This window comes from Ochotona curzoniae, unplaced genomic scaffold (genome assembly GCF_017591425.1).
Source record: "Ochotona curzoniae isolate NIBS_2020 unplaced genomic scaffold, NIBS_Ocur_1.0 contig_2688, whole genome shotgun sequence".
NCBI classification, from domain to species: domain Eukaryota; kingdom Metazoa; phylum Chordata; class Mammalia; order Lagomorpha; family Ochotonidae; genus Ochotona; species Ochotona curzoniae.
Window position 1 is genome coordinate 20,392,568 of NW_024465553.1, and position 21,756 is coordinate 20,414,323.

Genomic DNA, 21,756 nt, shown 5'->3' on the forward strand with positions numbered 1-21,756 from the left:
GCTCCCAGCCCTCACTCTGGAGCCAGGCTGTGTTACAGAAGGGGGCTCTAGTTCCCACCAGCGCTGAAGTGAAAACACTGAGATTCCATGACTGGCAGTGGCTTATCAGGCTAATCCCCGGCCTGCAGTGCCAGCATGCCACATGGGCTATGGTTCAAACCCCAACTGCTTCATTTCCCATCCAGCTCCCTGCTGATGCACCTGGAAATGTGGCAGAGAATGGCTCAGGTCCCTGGGCCCCTGCATCCAGTGGGAGACGGGAAGAAGCTCCTGGAGTCAGATCAGCTCAGCTCTGGTCATCACAGTCATTTGGGGAGTGAATCAGTGGATAGAAAAATCTCTCTCTCTCTCTCTCTCTCTCTCCCTCGCTCTTTAAGAGTCTCTCAAATAAAAATAAATAAATCTTAAAAAAAAGCAACAACTCTGAGATTCCAGATCCCTAGTCTCCAGTAACAGCCCAGCACGGTGGTCGTTTGGAGGTCCTGAGCTCCTTTCTGTGTGTCTTCTGTCACCCTCCACGGCCATCCTGTGCAACCAGGCACCTCTGAGGGACAGGTAACAGACCCAGCCCCATCCATAGTGACAGCTCCTCCCTGCAGGCTGTTTTCTCTTCACAGTCCTGGAAAAAAAATGATTCACAGACCCCTAAACATTATGCCAGGGGCGGGAAAGGACTGGAGAACTGCAGAGGCAGGATTTTAATTCAGTGGAGACAGAGAGAGATCTCTCATCCACTGTTTCACTCCCCAGATGCCACAATGGTTCAAATTGGATCAGACTGAAATCAGAAGCCAGGAGCTCCATTCATGTCTCCCATTTGGCGTACAGGAGCCCAAGCACTTGGGCCATCTTCCACTGCTTTCTGACGCTCATTAGCAAGGAGCTGCATCAGAAGTGGAGTAGCAGCACTTGAACCTGTGTTCTGATGGGAGATGCTGATGTTGTAAGCAGCAGCGTCACCTGGCTGCGCCAAAGTGCTAGCTTCAGTGACTATGTTTCAACGATAGAGGCGAGACCAAGAAGGAGAATCAATTTGCTCAAGAGTATAGGAGAAATCAGGGACAAATCTCAGCCTGAAATGGCTGCTGGTCCCCCACACCTGTGCTGCCTGCCCAGCAGCCCCCACTTCATCTCACAGACCAGGAAGACTGCTGGGAGAGCAGCTTTCCCATGCAGAGGGGGGTGCAGGGGCAGCACATCTCCCACCTGGTAGCTCCCTGTCCTTGAAGGGGTCGTCTACCTCCGCGCTCTTGGCTCTGGCGTCGCTCTCACAACTGGGCATCACGTATCTGGGAAGAGAGAGATGGTACTGAGAGGGGTTGGCAACTGAGACCTATTCAGCCGCTGCTGCCTGGCAATGATCTGTGTAGTTACTGGGCCTGCAGTGCCCAGGGCTGGCAGCAAAACCTCCCCTCACTGGCCAGCAGCCCCGGACAACTTCAGCAGAGATGTTCCCCTTGAGACATGTTCGGCATGTCACTTTAATCACTCAAACACAGCAATTGTGTCACCTTAGATCTGCACCTGGGGTCTCTTTTGAAGCAGAGAACATCAGCTGGCAGAGCAGACATTTCTTACCAGAAAACGGGCATTCAGGGAGCTCAAATTCTTTTCCAAGGCTCCTAACCAGGAAGGAATGAATCCATGACCAGAATCCTAAGCCCAGGTTTTTTCTATCAGTCCCTCATCAGCACCACTTCTGACCTCCCTGCCATCCAACAAAGGCAACAAAGCAGGCAGGTGCCAGGACAAGCGCTGATCCGCTTGCTTGGGGCCCGGGCTGTAGGACAGGCTCTGCATGTGCTTACCGTGTTGATGTCCCAGGCAGTGGGCGCCCCGTGTCCACTAGCACACACCAGCAGTAGCCAGTGGACTGGTGACACTGCACGGGCTTATAGAGGCCCCCAGGGGCACACTCGGGGATGACAATGCCCTCACGGGGGTTCTGCCGGGCCTCTTCCAGGGCGCTCTGCCTTTCCTGGTCACAAGAATGGACTTTCTCTGCAAAAGAGCACACAGCCTGGCAGTGACTCCCACTCCTGTAAGTTTCCTCTCCCGTCTTCTCTTTCTAGCACCTTATGTGCAGGCTTCACCCCACATGACTGATGGCTTGGCTGACAAATCACCAGGGAGAGGGATGGGGAAAGGGAGAGAGAGCTGTGTCTCCCACAGCTGACAGGGGAGAGGGCCCTGCCTGTGCCCACCCTCATCCACCGCCAGACTTTCAGCCCCCCTGTCCAACAGGCCATGCTGCAGCTATGAACCAGCCAGGGCTTCCCTGGGGTAGCAGTTCCCCCAACCTGTCCCACCCAACCCCACCTTGGGAGCAGAGTTTCCTCCCTGTTGCCAGCTTGAATCCCACTGATGCATGCTCTACCAGCTCCAAGAGAGGCAGTGCCAGGGACCTGGCTGCCCTGCGAGCTGAGCAGGAAGGTCCCTCCCTGGAGACAGCTTGAGGCCTGGATGTGTCAGGACAGAACCACGTCTGCTGGCCTCCTGTGGATACTTCAGAGGGAAGGACCAGCTCCAGCTCTGCCACAGCTGGACCCAATAGCCACCTGCTACATCCATCTAGTGGGAATGAGAATAGACCCACTGGGAAGGTGACCACACTCAGGACCCTGGGACTACATGAGCATGGCTGAGCTGCCACACCTGATTTCCTTGAACCAAGGCCATGCTAAGGCAGTGTACGGTGCTCCGTGCCAGGCATGTCCAGCCCCAAGGGACCTCATGCCTGTTCTGCTCTGTCTCTGAAAATGTGACTCCATCAATGTTACTTCGTAAAATTGTCTTTCAATTCCATTTTTTCCCAAACACTTTGGAACACCCTCACAGAAGAAAAGAGTAAATGCTTAATCTGTAGGTGTGCCCAGAGATGCGGAGTGATGCCGCCCTGTCCCCGGGAGAAGTTAGATGATGGAAAAGCTGTTCTTCCTCTCCTTGACAAACATTGCCAGCAATCCTTGTCGTGCAGCAAGGGGAATGCTTCTTTGTGGAAACAAAAATACCTCAGGGCCAGGGGACAGTATGTGCAGCACATGCACTATTAAAACACAGTTGCCATTCAGAAAATGGGAACCTATTGCTTTCACAGTGCAAACAGAAGCAGCTGGGAAGATTCCCATCAACTACAGGAAAAGGAGTTTATGAAGAACAGCAAGCATCAGAGTTGGGGATTCTGCCCACTACTGCACTCTCGGTACCCACCAACAGATCAGCACCGAGCAGCATGCTTAGGAAAAACAGAGTGAGATGGAGTGGCAAGTGGGACCTGAAGGAACCTGTCTGAAAGATGTTGAATTTCCACTTCAGCCCTTGGCCAGCATGGTGCCATGGCAACATCAACTGGATTAGACAAGAGTGTCTCAATAGCTCCTACGGCCCCCAATTTGGGAACCTACCTCGTATTTCACTCCATGAAAGAGGTGACAGGAGAGCAAAGCAAAGGAAAACTTCTCACTGGTGCCACGTTCGGCTAACAACCTCTGACAGAGGCTTTAAATTAAATCTCTCCAGGCCGACCTCTACAAGTCGTAAATCAGACTGCGAGCCAGACACAGAGAGACAGGGTTGGGAGGATGCCTCCCCAGCACACAACCCATGGTAGACCCAACTTTCCACACCCCAGGGGCTCCTGAAGCCCAGAGAAATGTGGACTGGGGTTGTCCAGGAGGTACACGCCTGTGGTCTTGGCTTTGGCGATACGTTTCTGGAAGGCCTTGAAGATTGTTCTGAAATGTTTACAGTTAGCTTCTGGAAAGTTCTAGAGAGCATGGAAACCATAAAAATGATGAAGTTCCCTAAGTGAACAAATATAGGTTAGCACAGTTAAGAGAGAAGGCTGAATGCAAGCATAAGAATTCAGTATTTATTCTCTTTGTCTTTTATGAAGCTCCATAAGAATGAGAGATGGTTCATCACAACCTTTGTGAAGCAAACTGTTGGTTTTCCAACAACGTCTCCCTTGAAATTATGTTTACGCTAGCAACAACACAAGCAGATATGTCAAATGTGCTCAGTGGAGACCTAAAGTCTATGCTTGGCCTTGTCCCTTTGCCCATCCAAGGTAAACAAGGAAGCTTAACTTAGAAGAGACATAAAATTTCCCCCAAGTACATGCAGCTGGGAGAGAAGGAGGCTAAGGATTTTAGTCAAGGTTCCCGATGGCCAAGGCCAGCTTGCTAAGCCCTAAACAGCATCACCATCAACTATCCATGGAGGAGAAATGCATCTACTTACACAGTGAGCTCTTTCTGGGTCCTGTGTTTTACAGACTACCTGAATTTGCTGGGTTCAGAACTTAGGGTGTTTGGCACAGCCCAGCTGCCTCTGGGCAGATGACATCCTGTGGCAGCACCCTGTCACTTCTGTGCCTCCCTTTCTTGCTTCAGAACTAGAAAACCCAAATCCAATGTATAACTCCCCCAGCACAAGAGAACTGTGAAGCGAGTAACAGTGAATGACACCTCTTTGAGCGTTTACCATGGAAACAAACACCTGCATGAACTGACTTCAAGCTCATCAGAAGCCTTTAAGAGAAATGTTGCTGTGATCTTCACTGAACAGAGAACACAGAGAAAGATCGGCTAACTCCACCTGTGTCAGACAGTTATGAAGGGGCAGAGTTAGGACTGGAGCCCAGCTCTGTTCTTCCCCTCTGCAAATCTGAATATCTTCTAGCCTTCATTTCCCTTTACTACTATGGTAGATCATGAGCCTGGGTCTGCACTGTCAATTCTGATTTATTTTGGCTGGCGATGGAATGGATGAGTAACAATGGGACTAGACCAGGGTCCACAGAGTCCTGGAGCATCCACGTGGCACTTTCTAGGGAGCCATGAACACAAACGAGTGTAACCTTGAGAAGCAGAGCCCCTGACAGTATGAGGGCAGCAGCTCTGCCCACATCCACACCAGCTGTAGGTGTGTGTGTACAGATCATCTTAAACATTCCAGAATCACAGATACTCTCCCTGGAAGCATTCAGGAACGAATTCAAGTAAAGCAAGTCCAAGTCTCCCAGCAACCCCACAGCCATGTTAAAAAGGAAGGGGAGCAAGGAAGCTGTGAGGTGCATTGCCACACAGCAACAGATAATTGCAACGTCTAGACCTGCTCAGCTCTCCGTCAGTCTCCCCATAGCCTTTGCAAAGCCCTTCAATCAATCAACCAGCCAATGATTCCTGCAGTGCCTCTCCTAAATCAATTATTCATGCAAAACTCATCAGTGAACCTCAAGGGACAAAAGCTCATCTGACTCAGAAGTAGGTTTGTCCTTGGAACTGCCGTCACCTTCTGCCTTGCTCAATCACTTCCTAGATGAATCTTCAAAGTCATATGTATCAGTTTTCCCAGGTGCCAAGAAGTCATCTTCCGGGAGACAAGAGCACAGCTGTATTTCAAGGGTCTCTCCAGATGTGGACACCCACTATTCCAATGCGCTCACTCTCACCCTAGGAAAGTCCAAGGACATAAGCCAAGAGGAGAATGGGCCAATGCCATCTGCACACGCTCAAAAGTCACAATCAACAGCAGGAAAGAGGAACATCCAGGGTTGCCAGGGCTGGGGCTTGAGCATGTGGAGCCACACACACACTTACACACCTACCCCTGGGATGGTGCTGAGAAAGACCAAGAGAACCAGGTCATCCCCATGCAGCAATGAGTGGTTGAAGCTTCACCCACAAAGCTCTGGGAGTCTCAGAGAAAAAAAACACAATAGAAAAGCATCCCCAGTAAGAAATGCAAGAAAACGCCACTAGACAACATAGAGTCTCCAGATCTTCCAACCACACCTGACACCAGGCAAAGCAGACCTGGGGTGGAACAGCAGTGGCAGAAGGCAGAGGAAGCATAAGGGTGAGCCACATGGACATGAACCCCAGGGCCTAGGTCCTTACACAGTACACTGAGACAGGCTAGCATGAATGGCCATCTATGTGACTGGCCTGGGTCTCTCCATTCTGCTTGGTAATTAAGAGCAAAGAGGATGCGGAAAAACTAATCCCCAGCTAATCCCCAATTGTGGCTTTAGCCCAGAGTTTATCCTTCTGTCCTGGGAATCTTTCCTCCTTCATCATCTTTTTCTTCCTCTACCATTTTTTTTTTCCTTAAGCAAAAACAGCCAACAAACATAAACATGATAAGATTTGAGTTTCAACTCCTTGTGCTGCTCTTTCTTTCTGGTGTCTGGTCAAGGAACTGTTGAGGGAAAGAACAGAAAAGCTGCAGTCTGGCTCAGGCACTGAGCACAGGATTTCAGACACCCCTTTGCATTCCCACATACCATATCAGAGTGCCTGAGTTCAAGTCCAGGCTTAATTTCTCAATCCAGTTTACTACTAATGCACACATTGAAAGGCTCAAGTGCTTGGGTTCCTGCCTCCCACAACGTCACTCGTGTGAGCCCAAGCTTTGTTCCTGCTGCGGTGGGCATTTTGGGACTGAACCAGCAGATGGAAGATCTCTATCTCTCTCTGTTTCCCTCTCTCTTTCTCTCTTAAAACCATGAAAATAAATAACAAAAACAGAGGAAAGCTGAGGTCCTGGTAGCCTAACATGCAAACACCTCAAAAATGCTGTCAGTGCTTATACTGGGCCAGCCAAGGTGTGAAATTTTTGGAGGAAGAAGATGGGAACTTCACAATGTTGGAGGCAGGAGTTGAGAGCAGTGGAGAGAAAAAACAATGGTTGGAGAAGGTCTGTATCACCCAAAGAGAACCAATAGAAAACACATTCAAGGCTACTTTGAAGCATTCACAGAGAAAGACAACTAAAAGATAAGGTGCATCTTTCATGAATTTGCCCATTTACATATTTGACACAAAAGGAGACAGATGAAGGCAAAGAAACAGAAAGAAAACTCCCACCTGGTGGCTCACATCCTCCAAGATGCCCCCAACAGTCAGTTCTGTGCCAGGGCTAGAGTGACTCCAAAGTCAGGAGCCAACAAAACCATCCAGGTCTCCTACAGGAGTGTCAGAATCCAATTCCTGGAACCATTACCTGCTGGTTTCATGGTCTGCATTTGCAGGAAGCTGAAGTCAGGAGTTAGAGCTGGGAGTCATACCCAGGCATCTTAAATGCTAAGCTAAATGCCTGTTCCTGCCACAAGCTTTTTGAAAACCTCACTCTGTGTGTGTGTATGTGTGTATGCTTATACAAGAGACTCCCACTTAGCCAGTTTTATTTTCAGCAATATCCATTATCCATGGTCAACTATGGCTTGAAAATATTAAATGAAAAATCCTAGAAATGAACACTTTAAGAATTTTAAATAGTTGTTCTGAGTAGGGTGATAAAGTCTCATGCCATCTCCCTTGGGACATGAACCATAGTTCTTTATCCCATATGTCCATATGTCCACCCTGCCTCATCCCAAATTCCATGGCAATAGAGACTGCATTCACATAGCTTTTATTACCTTATACTGCTACAATTGTTCTATTTTAGTGGTAATTACAGTGGTCATTCTCCTATAGCACCCAATTCATAAACTGAACTATTCATGCAGGTGGATGTGTAGGAGAAAGTATGATGTACACAGAGTGTGGCTCTAACCACAGTTTCAGGCATGAACACATCCACACAGAGAAAGACAGAGACATCTTACGGAATGAGCTGATGTCATTGTGGACACTATCAAGCCTGAAATATATAGGACAAGTGAGGAGGCTGAAAATTTGAGTGAAAGTGATGGAACAGCCTCGTGTCCAAAATCAACAGGGGAGGGCAGCAGGCTGGAAACTCAGGCAGGAATTGCATGTAGAATTTAGAGTTAGAATTCCTTCTTCTTTGAAAAATCCCTGTCTTTACTCTGAATCCCTTCAACTGTTTAGAGGAGGCCCATCCATATTACAGAACACAATTTATATCAAGTTTGCTCAGCTTACACTGTATGTACGTGTTGAAATCTTGCACTGTGCTCCATAAAAACATGCAAGTATCACATGTTAATCAAAAATTTTAATTAAAACACTTCTTCAAAAACTTTTAAGTCAACAAATCATAAATGTTTAGCATTTCCACAACCAACCTCACAACAATATCTAGATTTGTGTTTGACCATAAAAATGGACACAGTAGCCAAGCCAAGTTCAGACATAAAATGGCTCACAAGACAAATGAATGCAAGACAAAAGGCCAATGTCTCAGAGCACCATACACAGAAAAACTGAGGAGAGTCATGGGCCATAAAACGGGCTGGGTGGACGCCCGGATGAATGATGCAATCGCCCCAGCAAAAGAGGCTGTCCTCCTCAAGGGGGTTCTGTGGGCATTAACAGTGGCTTGGCTACCCCAGGCAAGAAAGCTCCTCACAGTACAGAAAACAGAGTGGGAAACTGACAAGGCAGTGTCCTGAGGGAGTAAGGCCCAAAGCTGGAATGAGAGTCACAAAGGTGACTGGGACTCAGCAGGAGGAAAGTAAGATCCAGGGCTTCAGTGGACTTGGCTTCTCAGCTTGGCTGTTTCTGTGTGTGTTCTCTGCACTGGGGCCACATCAGACAACAGAGACATCAAAAACATTCCATGCAAACACCACAGGTAGAAAGAATTAGCCATGAGCCGGCAATCAACCTTCATGCAAAGTATTCCTCCTTCTCCAAGGGTTTCCTTAACAACCCCCACCCTAGAGTGAGGCCAAGGAGCACTGCAGCCCCTGCTGAGTGTTGATGCCCCAATCTGCCGTGAAACCCTTTCCCTTAGCCTTGAGTTCAGCAGGATGTATGTTCCATAGCCAGGAATCTGTCCATATCTCCCAACCCTTTGCCACACCCACCCTGGCACCCAGCTGCCAACTCATGAGAGAACCAAGGAATCTTAGGGATCCAGGATCCATTAAGAGTGTTTAGCCCAAGTACTCCATTATGCAGTACCATGCCCAGAATTCTCTTTTAATCTGATGCTTTGGAGATAGGGTTGCCCACTGCAAAATAGGTCTCACACAGTGAGGATGAACCCATAGGGGCTGAGAAAAGAATATCTCTCCCCTTGACATATCCTGGGAAATGCTCCACTGAACCCTCAGCTCATCAAGCCTTCAATATTCTCAGGGAAACAAAATCAATTAAAAGGTTATCCATCCTGAAAAGTGAGAGGTACTGGATTATGTTTCATGGCCAAAGGAACCATTCTTCTGGGCCAAGAACTTTAAGGGAATCCCTAGGGTCCTGTTTACTACAGTAACCCTGAAACCTCTTCAAATACTTCCTACCAATGGAGCATCTCATCAAAAATGAATGAAATGCTCAAAGACGACCCCAAAGAACACACTGCATGTCAAAAAGGCCTTCTACATCCCAACATGAAACTCCAGGGGCACAAGACATTGTGCAACTTCTGCTCAGAATTCTGCTGGCTCACATATGCACCTGCCAAAGGGGTGCTTTCTGAGCCTTTCAGAATTGCTGGGTGGCTGTGAAATTAGTGGAAGAAAAGAGCTGCAGAAACCAAGGGATGGACAGCAGGGCCAGATTTCAGATAACAGAGCTTGCTGCAGGGGAAAGGGCAAGCACCGGGACTGGAGATGTGGCGCTTGGATCTGGAGCAAGTCGTCTTCGAGTGATTTATAGGAACTCACTGAGCAGGCCCTTTCTGTGTGTTTAGCCACATGGGGTTTTTAGCACCTAGAGTTCCAAGCCAACTATGTGAATCGGTTATTTTTCTTACTTTGTGGACTTGGCGCTTTTGCACAGGAGGGGCTAAGTGGCCCCCGAGGATCATTTTTCCAAGCCCCATTTGCACGGGGAGTTCCATCATGCACATTGCTGAGCCCCACTTGGCCACAGTCAGCTCCTGAGGCTCGATGCCCACATGATTCAAAGTCATCCAAAAACCCCTCTGAAAGAGGAGAGTCCATACACAGAACCTTGGCTGGAGCCTGTCTTGGGAACAGGGTCGCTCAACAAATCCAACAAGTAAAGGTCCAGAACAGAGATCCTGCAAGAGTTGGCAAAGCCAAAGTCCCTGGCAAACAAATCAGCTCAGGTGTGTGTTAAGTTGTAGTGGGGCGGGTAGAACAGAAGCAGATTTTGTGCAAATTCTAAAATCATTTTTTCCTGTCAGAATGAGTTTCTTCATCTTCTTTAAGCTAAAATGCTCCTTCTCCATCAGAAAAGGAAGCATTAAAGAACAACCTCAGCACCCACTCGTCATCTACAAGGGGACCTTGCAGACTTCCTGGGGAGGCACTCCTTCTGATTGAGCAAGTGGCCAAGAAAACAGTTGGCTGCAACCCAGATAAAAGGAAGAAAGAAAGAAAGAAAGAAAGAAAGAAAGAAAGAAAGAAAGAAAGAAAGAAAGAAAGAAAGAAAGAAAGAAAGAAGAAGGAAAGAAGAAGGAAGAAGAAAGAAAGAAAGAAAGAAAGAAAGAAAGAAAGAAGGAAGGAAGGAAAGAAAGAAAGAAAGAAAGAAAGAAAGAAAGGAAGGAAAGAAAAAGGCTAGCATAAAAGCTGAGCAGGATGGCTGCTTCTTAGTGCCAACTGCCATAGAGGGCAGTCAGAGAGATGTTCCTGGAAGTGGGACAGATATGGGGCTAACCAGGCTTGCTTGGCTAAGCTGAAGAGACAGAAAGCGCTTATCACACTCCACAGATCAGCCACATTGGATGCTTCGGCCACCATTTCACAGAGGTCAACAACCTTAGAACAGAGGCAGTGTAACACAGCAAGCAAGAGCACAAGCTGAGTCTGCCATTGTGCTATATCAGATTAAGCTGTTGCCTGCAAGAGACATGTCATATGCACCAGTTCAAGTCTCAGATGCTCCAGTTTCAATCCAGTGACCTAATGTGCCTAGGAAAATAGAGGAAGATGGCCCAAGTCCTTGGCTCTTTGCACGCATATGGAGACCAGAATGAAGCTTTCGGTTCCTGGCTTCAGCCTTGCCCAGCCACAGTGGATGGAAGATTTCGTTCTCTCTCTCCCTCTCTTTCTCTCTGCATCTCTGTTGTCTCTCCTTCTCTATCTGTAACTCTGTCTTTCAAATAAATAAATCTTAAAAAAAAAAAAAAAGATTAGTTTGGAGTCATTGCTCCAGGCTTTGGAATTACTGATCCCCTGTTAGCTCCATGAATTTTGGACAATTTTTAAAGTTGTTGAAATCCTAGATTCCTTTCTTACAAGACTAGAATAATCCTAGCACATGCTTTAAGGAGTCATTGTGGAAATTCAATGAAACAACACAAGGGATATTTTTCAAAGTTCATGGAAAATGAAAGTGAAAGATAAATTTAGGGGCAAGTACTTCAATGTAGTGGGTTACGATGCCAATTGGCATGTTTCTTGCCATATCAGAGTGCTGGTACGAGTCCTGGTCACTCTGCACTTTCAGTCCAGCTCCCTGCTAATGCATCTGGGAGGAATTTGAACACGGCCCAAGTAGTTGGATCCCTGCCATCCATTTGGGAGACCCAGATGGTTCAGGTTCCTGGCTTCAACCTGGCTCAATCCCAGCTGTTGCAATCATTTGGGGAATAAACCAGTAGATGAAAGATCTCTGTCACTCTGCCTTTGAAATACATAAATGAATAAATTTTTAAAAATAAAGGAATAAATCATTTAAAAATGATAAGTCTAATTGGGTGCAAAAAATTAAAACCATATGTATAGGAGGGGCTTCCAAAAGTTCATAGAGATGAATATTATGAAAAATATGCAAATGTTTTAATTTTATTTTGCACAAAATAAACTTTAATTCCATCATCAACAAGCTTTTTGGGGTATTCTTATTCACTTAAAGATAAATAATTTCTATGATGATTTAACTGGTCCTCAAGAGCAGAGTCTTAAAAAAATCTGGAGTCAATACAGTGCTCCCAGTCTCTTCTACAAATGACCTTTCCTCTCCTGGGCTGCAGTGACTGACATATCTGGAGATGGAGAGGAAGATGGGGTGAGGATAAAGAATTAGATGTGGAGATGATGGTGATGGAGAATGAGATGATAGAGATAATGGAGATGGTGAAGATGGAGATGATGGGGATTGAGAAACAGAAATAGATGGAGACGAGAAAAAGTGGAGACGAGCTGGAGACTGAGATGGAGAGGGGGACAGAGATAAACTCAGAGCCAGTCTTCTCTTCACAATTATTATGCCAGCAAACCAAAGCAATGATAAAATATTTCTATTCTAACAACTATGGCCTGTACCACTGTCTTTTCCTTTGGTATCCCACTGCCTGAATGGGTAACTCCTTTCTCAAATACACCTAACTGCTTCTTTGGACCCTCTTAGTCCCATATAGAGGCCTTGATACCTAGTGGTTGTTGATGCACCCCACGACCATGGACCAAAGCCTCAACAATTTGGTTCTCACTGGAACTCAGGTGGTAATCCTACATGGTTCCCAAGCCTGTCTCACTGTAATGCCCACTGCTTGACAACTAGACAAGACCAGGTGCACTTCTCCATGGCTCAGGCACTCACTTGGCACTGAGCTCCCCAAGTTCCAGTGCAACCCAAGCAGCAGGAAAGAGCTGAGTTGAGAGCAAGACTGTCTGTTGCTTCCTTCATACCTCAGGCCTCTTTCCAGACATTTGCTATGTGACCTGTGAGCCCCACCCATACTGTGTGTCTCAGAGGTCCCATCTTCAAGCAGAAATGAGTCCCAGGCACTGACTGTGCAGCTCCTCCCAGGAGGGTTTGCAGTTGGCACCTTACATAGGGTCTTAGGGTAAGTTGTCAGACTGAAGCATCATGGGGGAGATGGTGTGTGGGCAACTCACACACCAGCTAGCCTATCTCAGTGCTTACTCTGTGCAGAACCTAAAATGGTCACTCATGGCTCACCACAGTCTAAGGGGGTGAGGGAGAACAAGATACAAACTTTCAGAGGTCTTTTTTTTCCTCCAGGACAGACTGGTCCCAGAGAGTATAGAGGCCTTTTTTTCTTTTTAACAATTCCCTCTAGAGCATTGCTGACTCATACCCACTCTGGGTTCCCATCTCTGTTGACTCACACTATGGAGTAGATACAAACTCAAAAGAATAGGAAATGGTTCACAATAGTTTTGCCACGACCAGTGCTGAGAAACAGTAAGCTGTCCTTTTCTAGCTTTTCCCAGTAACTCCATCAGCCTTGGCACAAATGGCTCTGTGCTTTAGGGAGTAAGAACTGATAAACATAACCTCAAATGAAAAGGGAGACACAGGCATACAGCAAGAAGATACACAGTCTTTGGAACATATGTGGCAAATGTTTCATGAAAAATTGTGCATGGGTTTCAAAACCCTTTGTTTTTAAAATAAACTTATCTTTTAAAATCCCATTTTACATGAGCTTTTTCAAGTACCTTTGCATTTCTCAGTTTGTCAAAGTATCGTAAATGCATTCTTTATACCAACGTTGAAGGTCTAAGTGTGTTGGTAAGGCGGATGGCTCTCTTGCAAACTCATTTTGAAAGGAAACACAGAACAAAAACTCTCATCAAAGCAGAGCCCACTTTTGGTTTATAGTAGACTCGAATGAGACAAGCTCATTGCAATGGCTGGGTGGGGCTTCAGAGGGGTTTTTTCCTTCTGTTAAGATTTTATTTGAAAGCCAGAATGACAGACAGGGGGAAAGACACACACATACACACAGTGAGAGAGAGAGAGAGAAGGAGAGAGGGAGAAGAAAGAGAGATCTTTCAGCTGATGGTTGATTCCTCAGATGACCATCAGAACTAGGTCACTCCCTAAATCACTGTGATGCCCAGAGCTGAGCCAGGCTGAAGCTGGGAGCCAGCAACTCCACCCATTGATGCCAGTGCTTCAAATGCTTAGGGCACCATCTGTGGTCTTCCCAAGTGCACTAGCAGGGAGCTGGATGGGAGATAGAGCAGCCAAGATTCCAACCGACACTCTGATATAGGATGCTGGCATTGCAGACAGCAGTACTTAACCTGCTGCTCCACAACCCTGGCCCTGATGTTCAGACTGTTAATACCAGAGATACTAAGGGAAATATTAGGAGGTGTGGTTTTTGCTGTCAAATACCAAAAGGTATGCAAGTTCACTTTGAGAACAGCTGGTCAAGAAGTCCCAGAGGGAGGATCATGCAGTAACCTCCCTCACTCTCTTTGTAGGCAAACAGTGTGCAACAAAGGAGCCATGCAATTAGGAAAGCTGATTTTAGAATCAAGTGAAAATGGACTGTGGGGCTAGGTCCTCTGGGGCCTCTGCAGGTACATATTGGTCTCCTCAGGGAAGAGGAAGCTTGAGAAAGAACAAGGCTTTCATTGCCAAGAAGAAAGTCATAAAGATGGTCACTTGTTCCCAGTTCAACTCTACTGGCCACTGTTGACCAAGGCACCTGCATAAGACAGATGAGCAAGACACTCAGAGGGCCAGTTATAGAAATAAACATCCAGGGTTTGTTTTCATATAGACATTTTAAACACACACAAGCCCAGGCCCGTCCTCAGCTGTGAACATTGCTGGATTACTCATTCTCCCAATCACGTCATGTACAGGAGTCCAGGTGGCTGTGGGATATTTGCTTACAACGGCTACCACTGGTTTCCTTGCAAGCTGTTTATTTTTCCAGGCCTCAGGTCATTACATCAGCCCATGGTTTCTAGGCGGATCTTGACTGCTGGTCTGGGGTGGGGGAACCAGCCAGGAGATGCCATTGCCCCAATGACCACCCCCCCACACACACCCACCCAGTCTCAACCATAGCAGCTTCCCTGGCGGGAGCATGCTGAGTAAGACAGGAACACCTAAACTGTGAACAGGGGGCTGAGGGCTAGAAGATCACAGTCTGATGGAGGCAGGCACGGTCAGGGGCAGGTATGGTAGCTTGGGCAAGCACCAGAGACTCTCAAGGGCAAGAAGAAAGGGGTGTAATTTTTGAGACAGAATTTTAAGAACTGCATTTTCATATCATATCCCCTGTTGATGGCTTTGTCTACAGGAAGCACAATTGCTCCATTAAAAAATTATTGTTTTTATTGGAAAGGTAGATATACAGGAGAGAGAAGGATATACAGAGAGAAAGATCTGTCTGTTGATTCACTCTCCAAGTGGCAGCAATGGCCAGAGCTGAGCTGATCCAAAGCCAGAAGCCTCTTCTGGGTCTCCCATGTAAGTGCAGATTCCAAAGGATTTGGGTCATCCTCCCCTGCTTTCCCTGGCCACAAGCAACGAGTTGAGTCGGAAGTGGATCGGCCAGGATACAATCTGGTGCCCATGCAGGATTCTGGTGCTTGCAAGGTGAGGATTTAGCCGCTAGGGTATCACACCGGGCTCAATTTCATTTTTTAAAATATTCATTTAATTATTTGAAAGACAGAATTAAAGAAGGGAAAGACAGCCAGACAAGATCTTCCATCTGTTGATTCATTCCCCAAACAGTTACAACAGCCAGGACTACACCATGTTGATGCCAAGAGCCAAGAGCTTCATCTGGGTTTCCAATGTGGGTGGACCAAACATTTGGGTCATCTTCTGTTACCTTCTCATGCACATAACCAGGGAGCTAGACTGGAAGTAGAATGGCTGGGGCTCAAACCAGCACCCATGTAAGATGCTGGCCTTGCAGGTGGTGGCTTAACCAGCTACATCACAACATGGGACCCAGTCACTCCATTTTTTGAGACACCGGAGGAAGTTCTACTGGCCAAAGAATCAAGAGAAAAAAGGTATGATCCTTCTGTGTGGAATTCGTAGGCCCAGGTTCTAAGACTTCTTGAAGTCCCTGGTCATATCATAAGGGAAGTTAACAAGGAAAGAGAAGCAAGAAAGAGACAGAGATGCAGGCAGGGAAGTTAAAGCTCTCCATCAGAAGCTACAAGACCTAACTTTAACTCCCGACTCCCTAGGGCAGAGGGAAATGGGCTGTGGGCCTTGGTAGCATTATATGTTGTACAAAGAATACAGCTAAGGATTGTATGACCCTGTTTCCTGAGAGATCTCATTTTTCCAGAAGAGAGTTTTGTTGTGCAGAAATAAAAAGACACATATATCACAGCTGTCAGAAAGTGTCTGCACGTGGTCAGCTGGGAAGCCATGGGGTATGCAATGAAGAATTATATGAAGCCTAATTCTTGTCATTTATTTTATCCCTTTTCCCTCTTGTGTAAAATGTTGGGGTTTAAAGAAAATATCTTACACTTTTGATATATTAAGAAATGCCTTCCCGCTTACAAAAAGTCAGCAGGAATTCCATTTCTCTTGTAAAAGCAGCACAGAGGTCTAGCTGATACTCATCTGTGAGAGGATGCTTCTCTCAAGTTCAAAGTCAGCTGCTCAGATATGCTGTCTCCGTGCATTCAAAAAGAATCCCTGGGGCAATGACAAAGCGAGAGAGGAAAGGTGTGAGGGAGATGAGAGCAAGAAAGGACAGGAGCAGAGAGGCCAGTCTGCCGCTACGGAACCTGCCAAGGTCTGAAGAGGCAGCACTGACCACAGCGAACCCGTGACAAAGCCTTACAAACAAGGCCCAGAGCTTTCAGCAGGAGGGAAGGGGCCTGGATACGTCTACAGGCGTGTGTGTCATGTTATTGCAAAACTGCAGCTGCCCAGTGGATCCTTTCCAACATCAACAGTCCCTAGGCCAGAAAACAAACCTGGCGTCACAGGGTCTGAGTGTGAAAAAGGATGTTTGGGGTGTAAAAGAAACTGGGATCTTATTTTTCCTCTGGGAATCTGTTGAGAAGAGGAGTTTCTCTCAGATGGGCTCTGCAGGGCCCATGCCATCCTTCCTTCCCAGGTATCTGAAAGACACCTGAACGCAGACGTTTCCATCAAACTCTAATAGAAAAGTCTCAGGTGTTTGACTATAGACCAGTAGAACCAGGTGCCCAGACATGAGTTAGCATTAAAGTCTAGCACACTTCTCACTGAATCAAATACAATCATGCAAAAAACGGCTAGCACATTACATAAAGAATGTGCTAACTCAAGAGTAGCCATTCTTGGGGTTCGTATTGTGGTACATCAGGTTAAACTGCTATATGTGATGCCAGCATTTTATACGAGCACCAGTTTGAGTCCTAGCTGCTCTGTTTCTAATTCAGCTTCTTGCGAATTCGCCTGAGAACACAGGAGAAAATGACCCAAGTTGTTGAATCCCTGCCACCATGTGGGGAGATCTGGATGGAGTTCCGGGCTTCTGGCTCCCACTGGTCTAGCCCTCCCTGATGCAGCCATTTGGGAAGTGAATTAGCGGAAAGAGACTCTGTGTGTGTGTGTGTGTGTGTGTGTGTGTGTGTGTGTGTGTGTAATTCCATCAAAAAGAAAAAATATTTTTAAAAGAACAGCCAAAGAGCTCAAAAATGAAAGGCCAAGCCCGTGCATTTGCCATTACAGCTTAGCACTACTCCGTGCAGAGATTTCCTACTTCCCAGACTATGAAAGCCAGACACTGGGCTGCTTCCTTGGCAGCCCATCTGCAGAGCCTGCACCAGAACAGGATGTTACAGCTTGAAAAGGTACATGTGAAGTGATGAAGAGTTCTATGAGGTGTTTCAAGACGGCTAATGCAGGTGTCCCTGGTCATCTCAGTAAACGTATCAGGAGCCACAGTCCTACGTCTGTTTGGTCTACAAGGTGACAAAGAATTGAGTAAGACAATACCCTAATAATGTTCCCCTCCAAAAGCTTCCATTGCATTATACGCAATGCATGAATTCTAAAAACTTTTTGGGGCCCCAAACAATGTATTTTTTAATTTCACTTTCCATAAACTATTCAAGTACTCTTATATTTTAGGCTTTGGCGACCATCCAGTTTTTATCACAATTACCTGTGGATGAAAAAAAAAACTATTGACAATATGTAAGTAAGTGGTTGTGTTCCAATAAAACTCTATCTTCAAAAAAAAATGCCTTTGTGGTACCATGCCTTGCATATACATTTATCTAGAAAAGGTCTACAGGCACTAAGCAGTATGACCATGATGGAGGATGTCCCAATTCATTAGGAGAGTTATCAAGACTTAGTAATTAACCTGAGTTTCAATTTCTCCCAGGCAATTGTTAGTTCTGTCTTACACACCAAACACCCAGACACCACTTGAGTCATCTGGGGAGAAGTCAAGGTGACTGGGTCATCCCAACAAAAAGAAGGTGAGTGTGCCATCCTAAAAACCATTTCTTACCAAGGTCCTATTCCATTTGTACATCACAGAACAGAGATGGAAGGCAGAACTTGAGAGGACATCACCATGTTATAACACTCAGAGAACACAGCACAAGAAGTTAGGCACTCTGTTCTCAAAGATAATTAAGTTTCCCCAGCCCAACTGCTTTCTACCTATGACCCAAGATAAGTTACTTTCTCTCTCTCAATCATTGAAGCTTCCTCTGCAAAACAGAGATGATTGTCAGAGTTAGCTCATAGGGCTGGGATGAACTGATTTCAAATGAGACAGCCACTGTGAAGATCCGCAGGACCCAACACAGACTAGACACTGCGACAGTGCTCTTCTAATCTTACAAATAATGATGCTGCTGATGCTTCTCCTGCATCCCATCTCAAAGCAGCGAAGCACACTAATATAATTCTATAGTTTATCAAAAATTGGTAGGTAGCAGAAACCTTACACCCAGACAATTAAAAATAGAAAGGGTTAGTTCATCCAGTCTCCTTATTTTATACAGTATAAATTCAAGACCAGACTGATCAAACAACTGGCCCAAACCCACATGATAGGTCACCATGGGACAATCGGGCACATAGCGGGTACATAACCAATCCAAGAGAGGTTATTACCTGAATTTCTTACATTGGTATTGTTCATTTTGGAGTCCTTGATTACCAAGTGCTTGATCCATAATGTGGGAGCAGTGATTTCTGGAGAAAAAAAGGAAGAGAAAAGGTGCAATCAAACAGAAGTATTGACATGAAGTGTAATCAAAGACTTATTTCTTTATCTTTTATAAAAACTTTGAACAAGGAAGCTTTAGCTATCTCCCTTGTCCCATATCCACCCTGTGCCAAGGTCCTCTCCCTTCCTCATGACGGAAGCTCCTCTTCCCCAACCGTCCCCCTCCTCCTCTCCAGGTCATAAGAGTCAACCAGAGCATCCTGTGTGGGGAGGCAGAGTGGTCAGAGTCCAGAGGCACCAAGCCACTCCATCCAGGAATAAAAATATTATCCCAGGAGGGGAGGGACACGGGCCAAGCCAAGGCCCTCTCAGCTGCTTCCCTGGGAGAAGATTTAAAAGGGGATAAATCAACAAATGAACGCCAAACAAACCACAGAGACCATTCTAGAGGAAACAGCTGAGCCACAGCAAATTCAGCATGTTGGGACTCTGTCCCACACAGGATAGAGACATACAGCTCTGACGTGGGGGTCAACCCTTTCTGACAATCTGTCACCAAACAGGGTTGAGTCCCCCATTGAGGGCACTCTTGTGTGCCTAAGCCCTCTCTGGACTCAGGTTGCCCAGTGGGCAGGGAATGTAGGATCCTGGATGTTACTGGACAGACTGTGGAGGGACAAGACCCTCAGGGAGCCAGATGGGAGATCCCCGGTGCCATGGTCTCTATTCTATACTTCGTCCCCTGGAGTCCCATACTTACCAGTGACCTTTGTGGATCACATCAACATTTGAACTTACAAGTACAAACATACCTCTCTTCCACCAAATAAGCCAGCCACAAAGGTGACTCACATTTCAATCCTTCTCCTCAGAGCTGAGCTTGGGCTAGGGACATCCCTGGCCACAGTGGCAATCATAGCATAACCTCTTTTTCCCCTGCTTCCCTGTCCTGTCTCATGGTGCAGATCTAGATGCACTCAGCTAACAGCTCTTTGAACTTTGCTGTATCTTGCACCGAGTTCCAAGTCCCATGCTAAGATTTTCTGGAAAGCTCTCGCTATGTCAGCTTGCTGCTGGTCCCCAAGGAGAGCTAAGGTTCTTAGTCACACGCACTGAGCAGCTCCACTCGAATGTCAGTCAAGCTGCCACCCCATGGGCCTTTTGTCCATCTCCCAGACCTCCAGGGGCTTCCAGCCTTTAACATGCCTTTAGTCACACTATTTCCCTTGACGTAGGATTTCTCCTCTACCAAAATTATTACTATTATTATTATTATGTAAAAGGAAGAATTAGAGAGAGGGAGAGAGAGAGATATTTTCCATATACTGGTTCACTTCCCCAAATTTCCACAACAGCCAGGCTGGGCCAAGCCAAAGCTAAAAGCCTCCTCTGGATCTTTCACACGGTGACAGGGGTCTGACCACTCGGGTTATCTTCTTTTGCTTTCCCCAGTACATTAGCAGGGAGCAGGATCAGAAGCAGAGCAGCCAGGACTCAAACTAATATCAGCATAGGATGTTGATATCACAGGTGGCAGTTTAAATCACTGAAGCACACAGAGCCACCCTCCTGCCTGGAATCCTCTCTTCCCCTTTCAAAATCTAGCTCCAAGCATTATCTTCTCACCAAAGCTTTTTCCAGATTAGTGGGATCTCTTCTTCCACAAATGTCTACTACCAAAACAAAAATCAAGATCACAGCGGTCAGCATTGTGGTATGGCAGGTAAAATTGTTACTGTGACACCAGCACCCCATAGTGGAGACAGTTTGTGCCCCAGCTTCTTCCAATACAGCTGTCTCTAAATGACCTGTGAAAAGCAGCAGAAGACGACCCAAGTGCTTGGGCCCCTGCTACGTACATGGGAGACCTGAAGGAAGTTCCTGGTTCCTGGTTCCAGCCTGGTCCAGCCCGGGCTATTGCATCCATCTGGGGAGTGAACCAATGGATGGACAATCTCCCTCTCCATCTTTTACTGTTTCCCCTTCCCTCTCTGTAACTGTGACTTGCAAACAAACAAATCTCTAAAGTAGTTGAGCACATTAAGCTCTTTCATAGTTGCCAAGGTGATGAAGGCAAAGGCTGACATTCATCTCCAGGGGCCTTAGACACATTGCTAGACACAGAACAGGCGCATACAGGTGTTGATTCATTTACTGAAGGGACATTCCTGGCCCTGATCTTGGCAGTTCACTGGATCTGTCCGGGCTGTGTTATTGTTGGACATCAGGGTAAAGTCAGGAAGCCAGAGGGAACAGAGGACCTCCCCAGAAGTAAAGAGACTCTCAGTTCCTTGGAGAATTTACGTTTTTTAAAAAGGTTAAAACAACCCAACTTACACTGGAAACATTTGAAATTAATAATAACAATAACAATAATAATAAAGTTTAAACAAATATTCAAAGTCAAGGCCTTTCCCAAACCTGAAAATCAGTGAAAGAACAAAAAAGGAGGGTAAAACAGGAACTTACCATCTCCATCAAACACTGGCTGAGTCTCCATTGTGGGTGTGGGCTTCGATCCGTCATCTGAATTGAGGGTTAAAAAGAATCGAAAAGAGACTACCATTATTGAGGTAAATACTATCTACTCTCCAGCACTGTTGAATGGTTGGGGTTTGTACATGGCCCGGCCAAGTTCCAATGAAGAAATCAAAGAAAAGAAAGAAGAAAGGAGGCAAGAAGAAGAGCAAAGGAAAAACCACAGAGAAACACCAATGGTAGAATAAATACAGATGTGCATTAACCATCTTAGGGGACAGACAAAACAAACCAGTTTCACCGCTCTGGGTGCCCCTGTCCTGTGGACTGAGAGCACCAGTACAACTCTGTCAGTCCTTGTTGCTGTCCACAGGAAAGCTGGGAAGGGGTGTCTCCACCAGCAGCCCTGAGTTCTCGCCAAGGTTGCTAGGATATAGTTGATACTTAATGTTAGGGTATCAGATTCTAATGTCTCTGATTCCACTCCTGCCTCTTGTGAAAGAGACCAACCCAGAATGCTTTTTT

General features: G+C 46.4%; 1 protein-coding gene across 1 annotated transcript in view; it reads right to left on the reverse strand.

Annotated features, from left to right (window-relative positions):
• The window catches only part of SMOC1 (SPARC related modular calcium binding 1), a 136,821-nt gene that overhangs the window by 15,915 nt on the left and 99,150 nt on the right, over positions 1-21,756 (reverse strand). Inside the window, exons 6-9 of the mRNA XM_040975623.1 lie at positions 21,223-21,279; positions 18,699-18,779; positions 1,809-2,001; positions 1,207-1,289 (exon numbers count right to left, since the gene is read on the reverse strand). Coding sequence (XP_040831557.1) covers positions 1,207-1,289; positions 1,809-2,001; positions 18,699-18,779; positions 21,223-21,279 — 414 coding nt within the window. The remainder of the gene's footprint in view (positions 1-1,206; positions 1,290-1,808; positions 2,002-18,698; positions 18,780-21,222; positions 21,280-21,756) is intronic.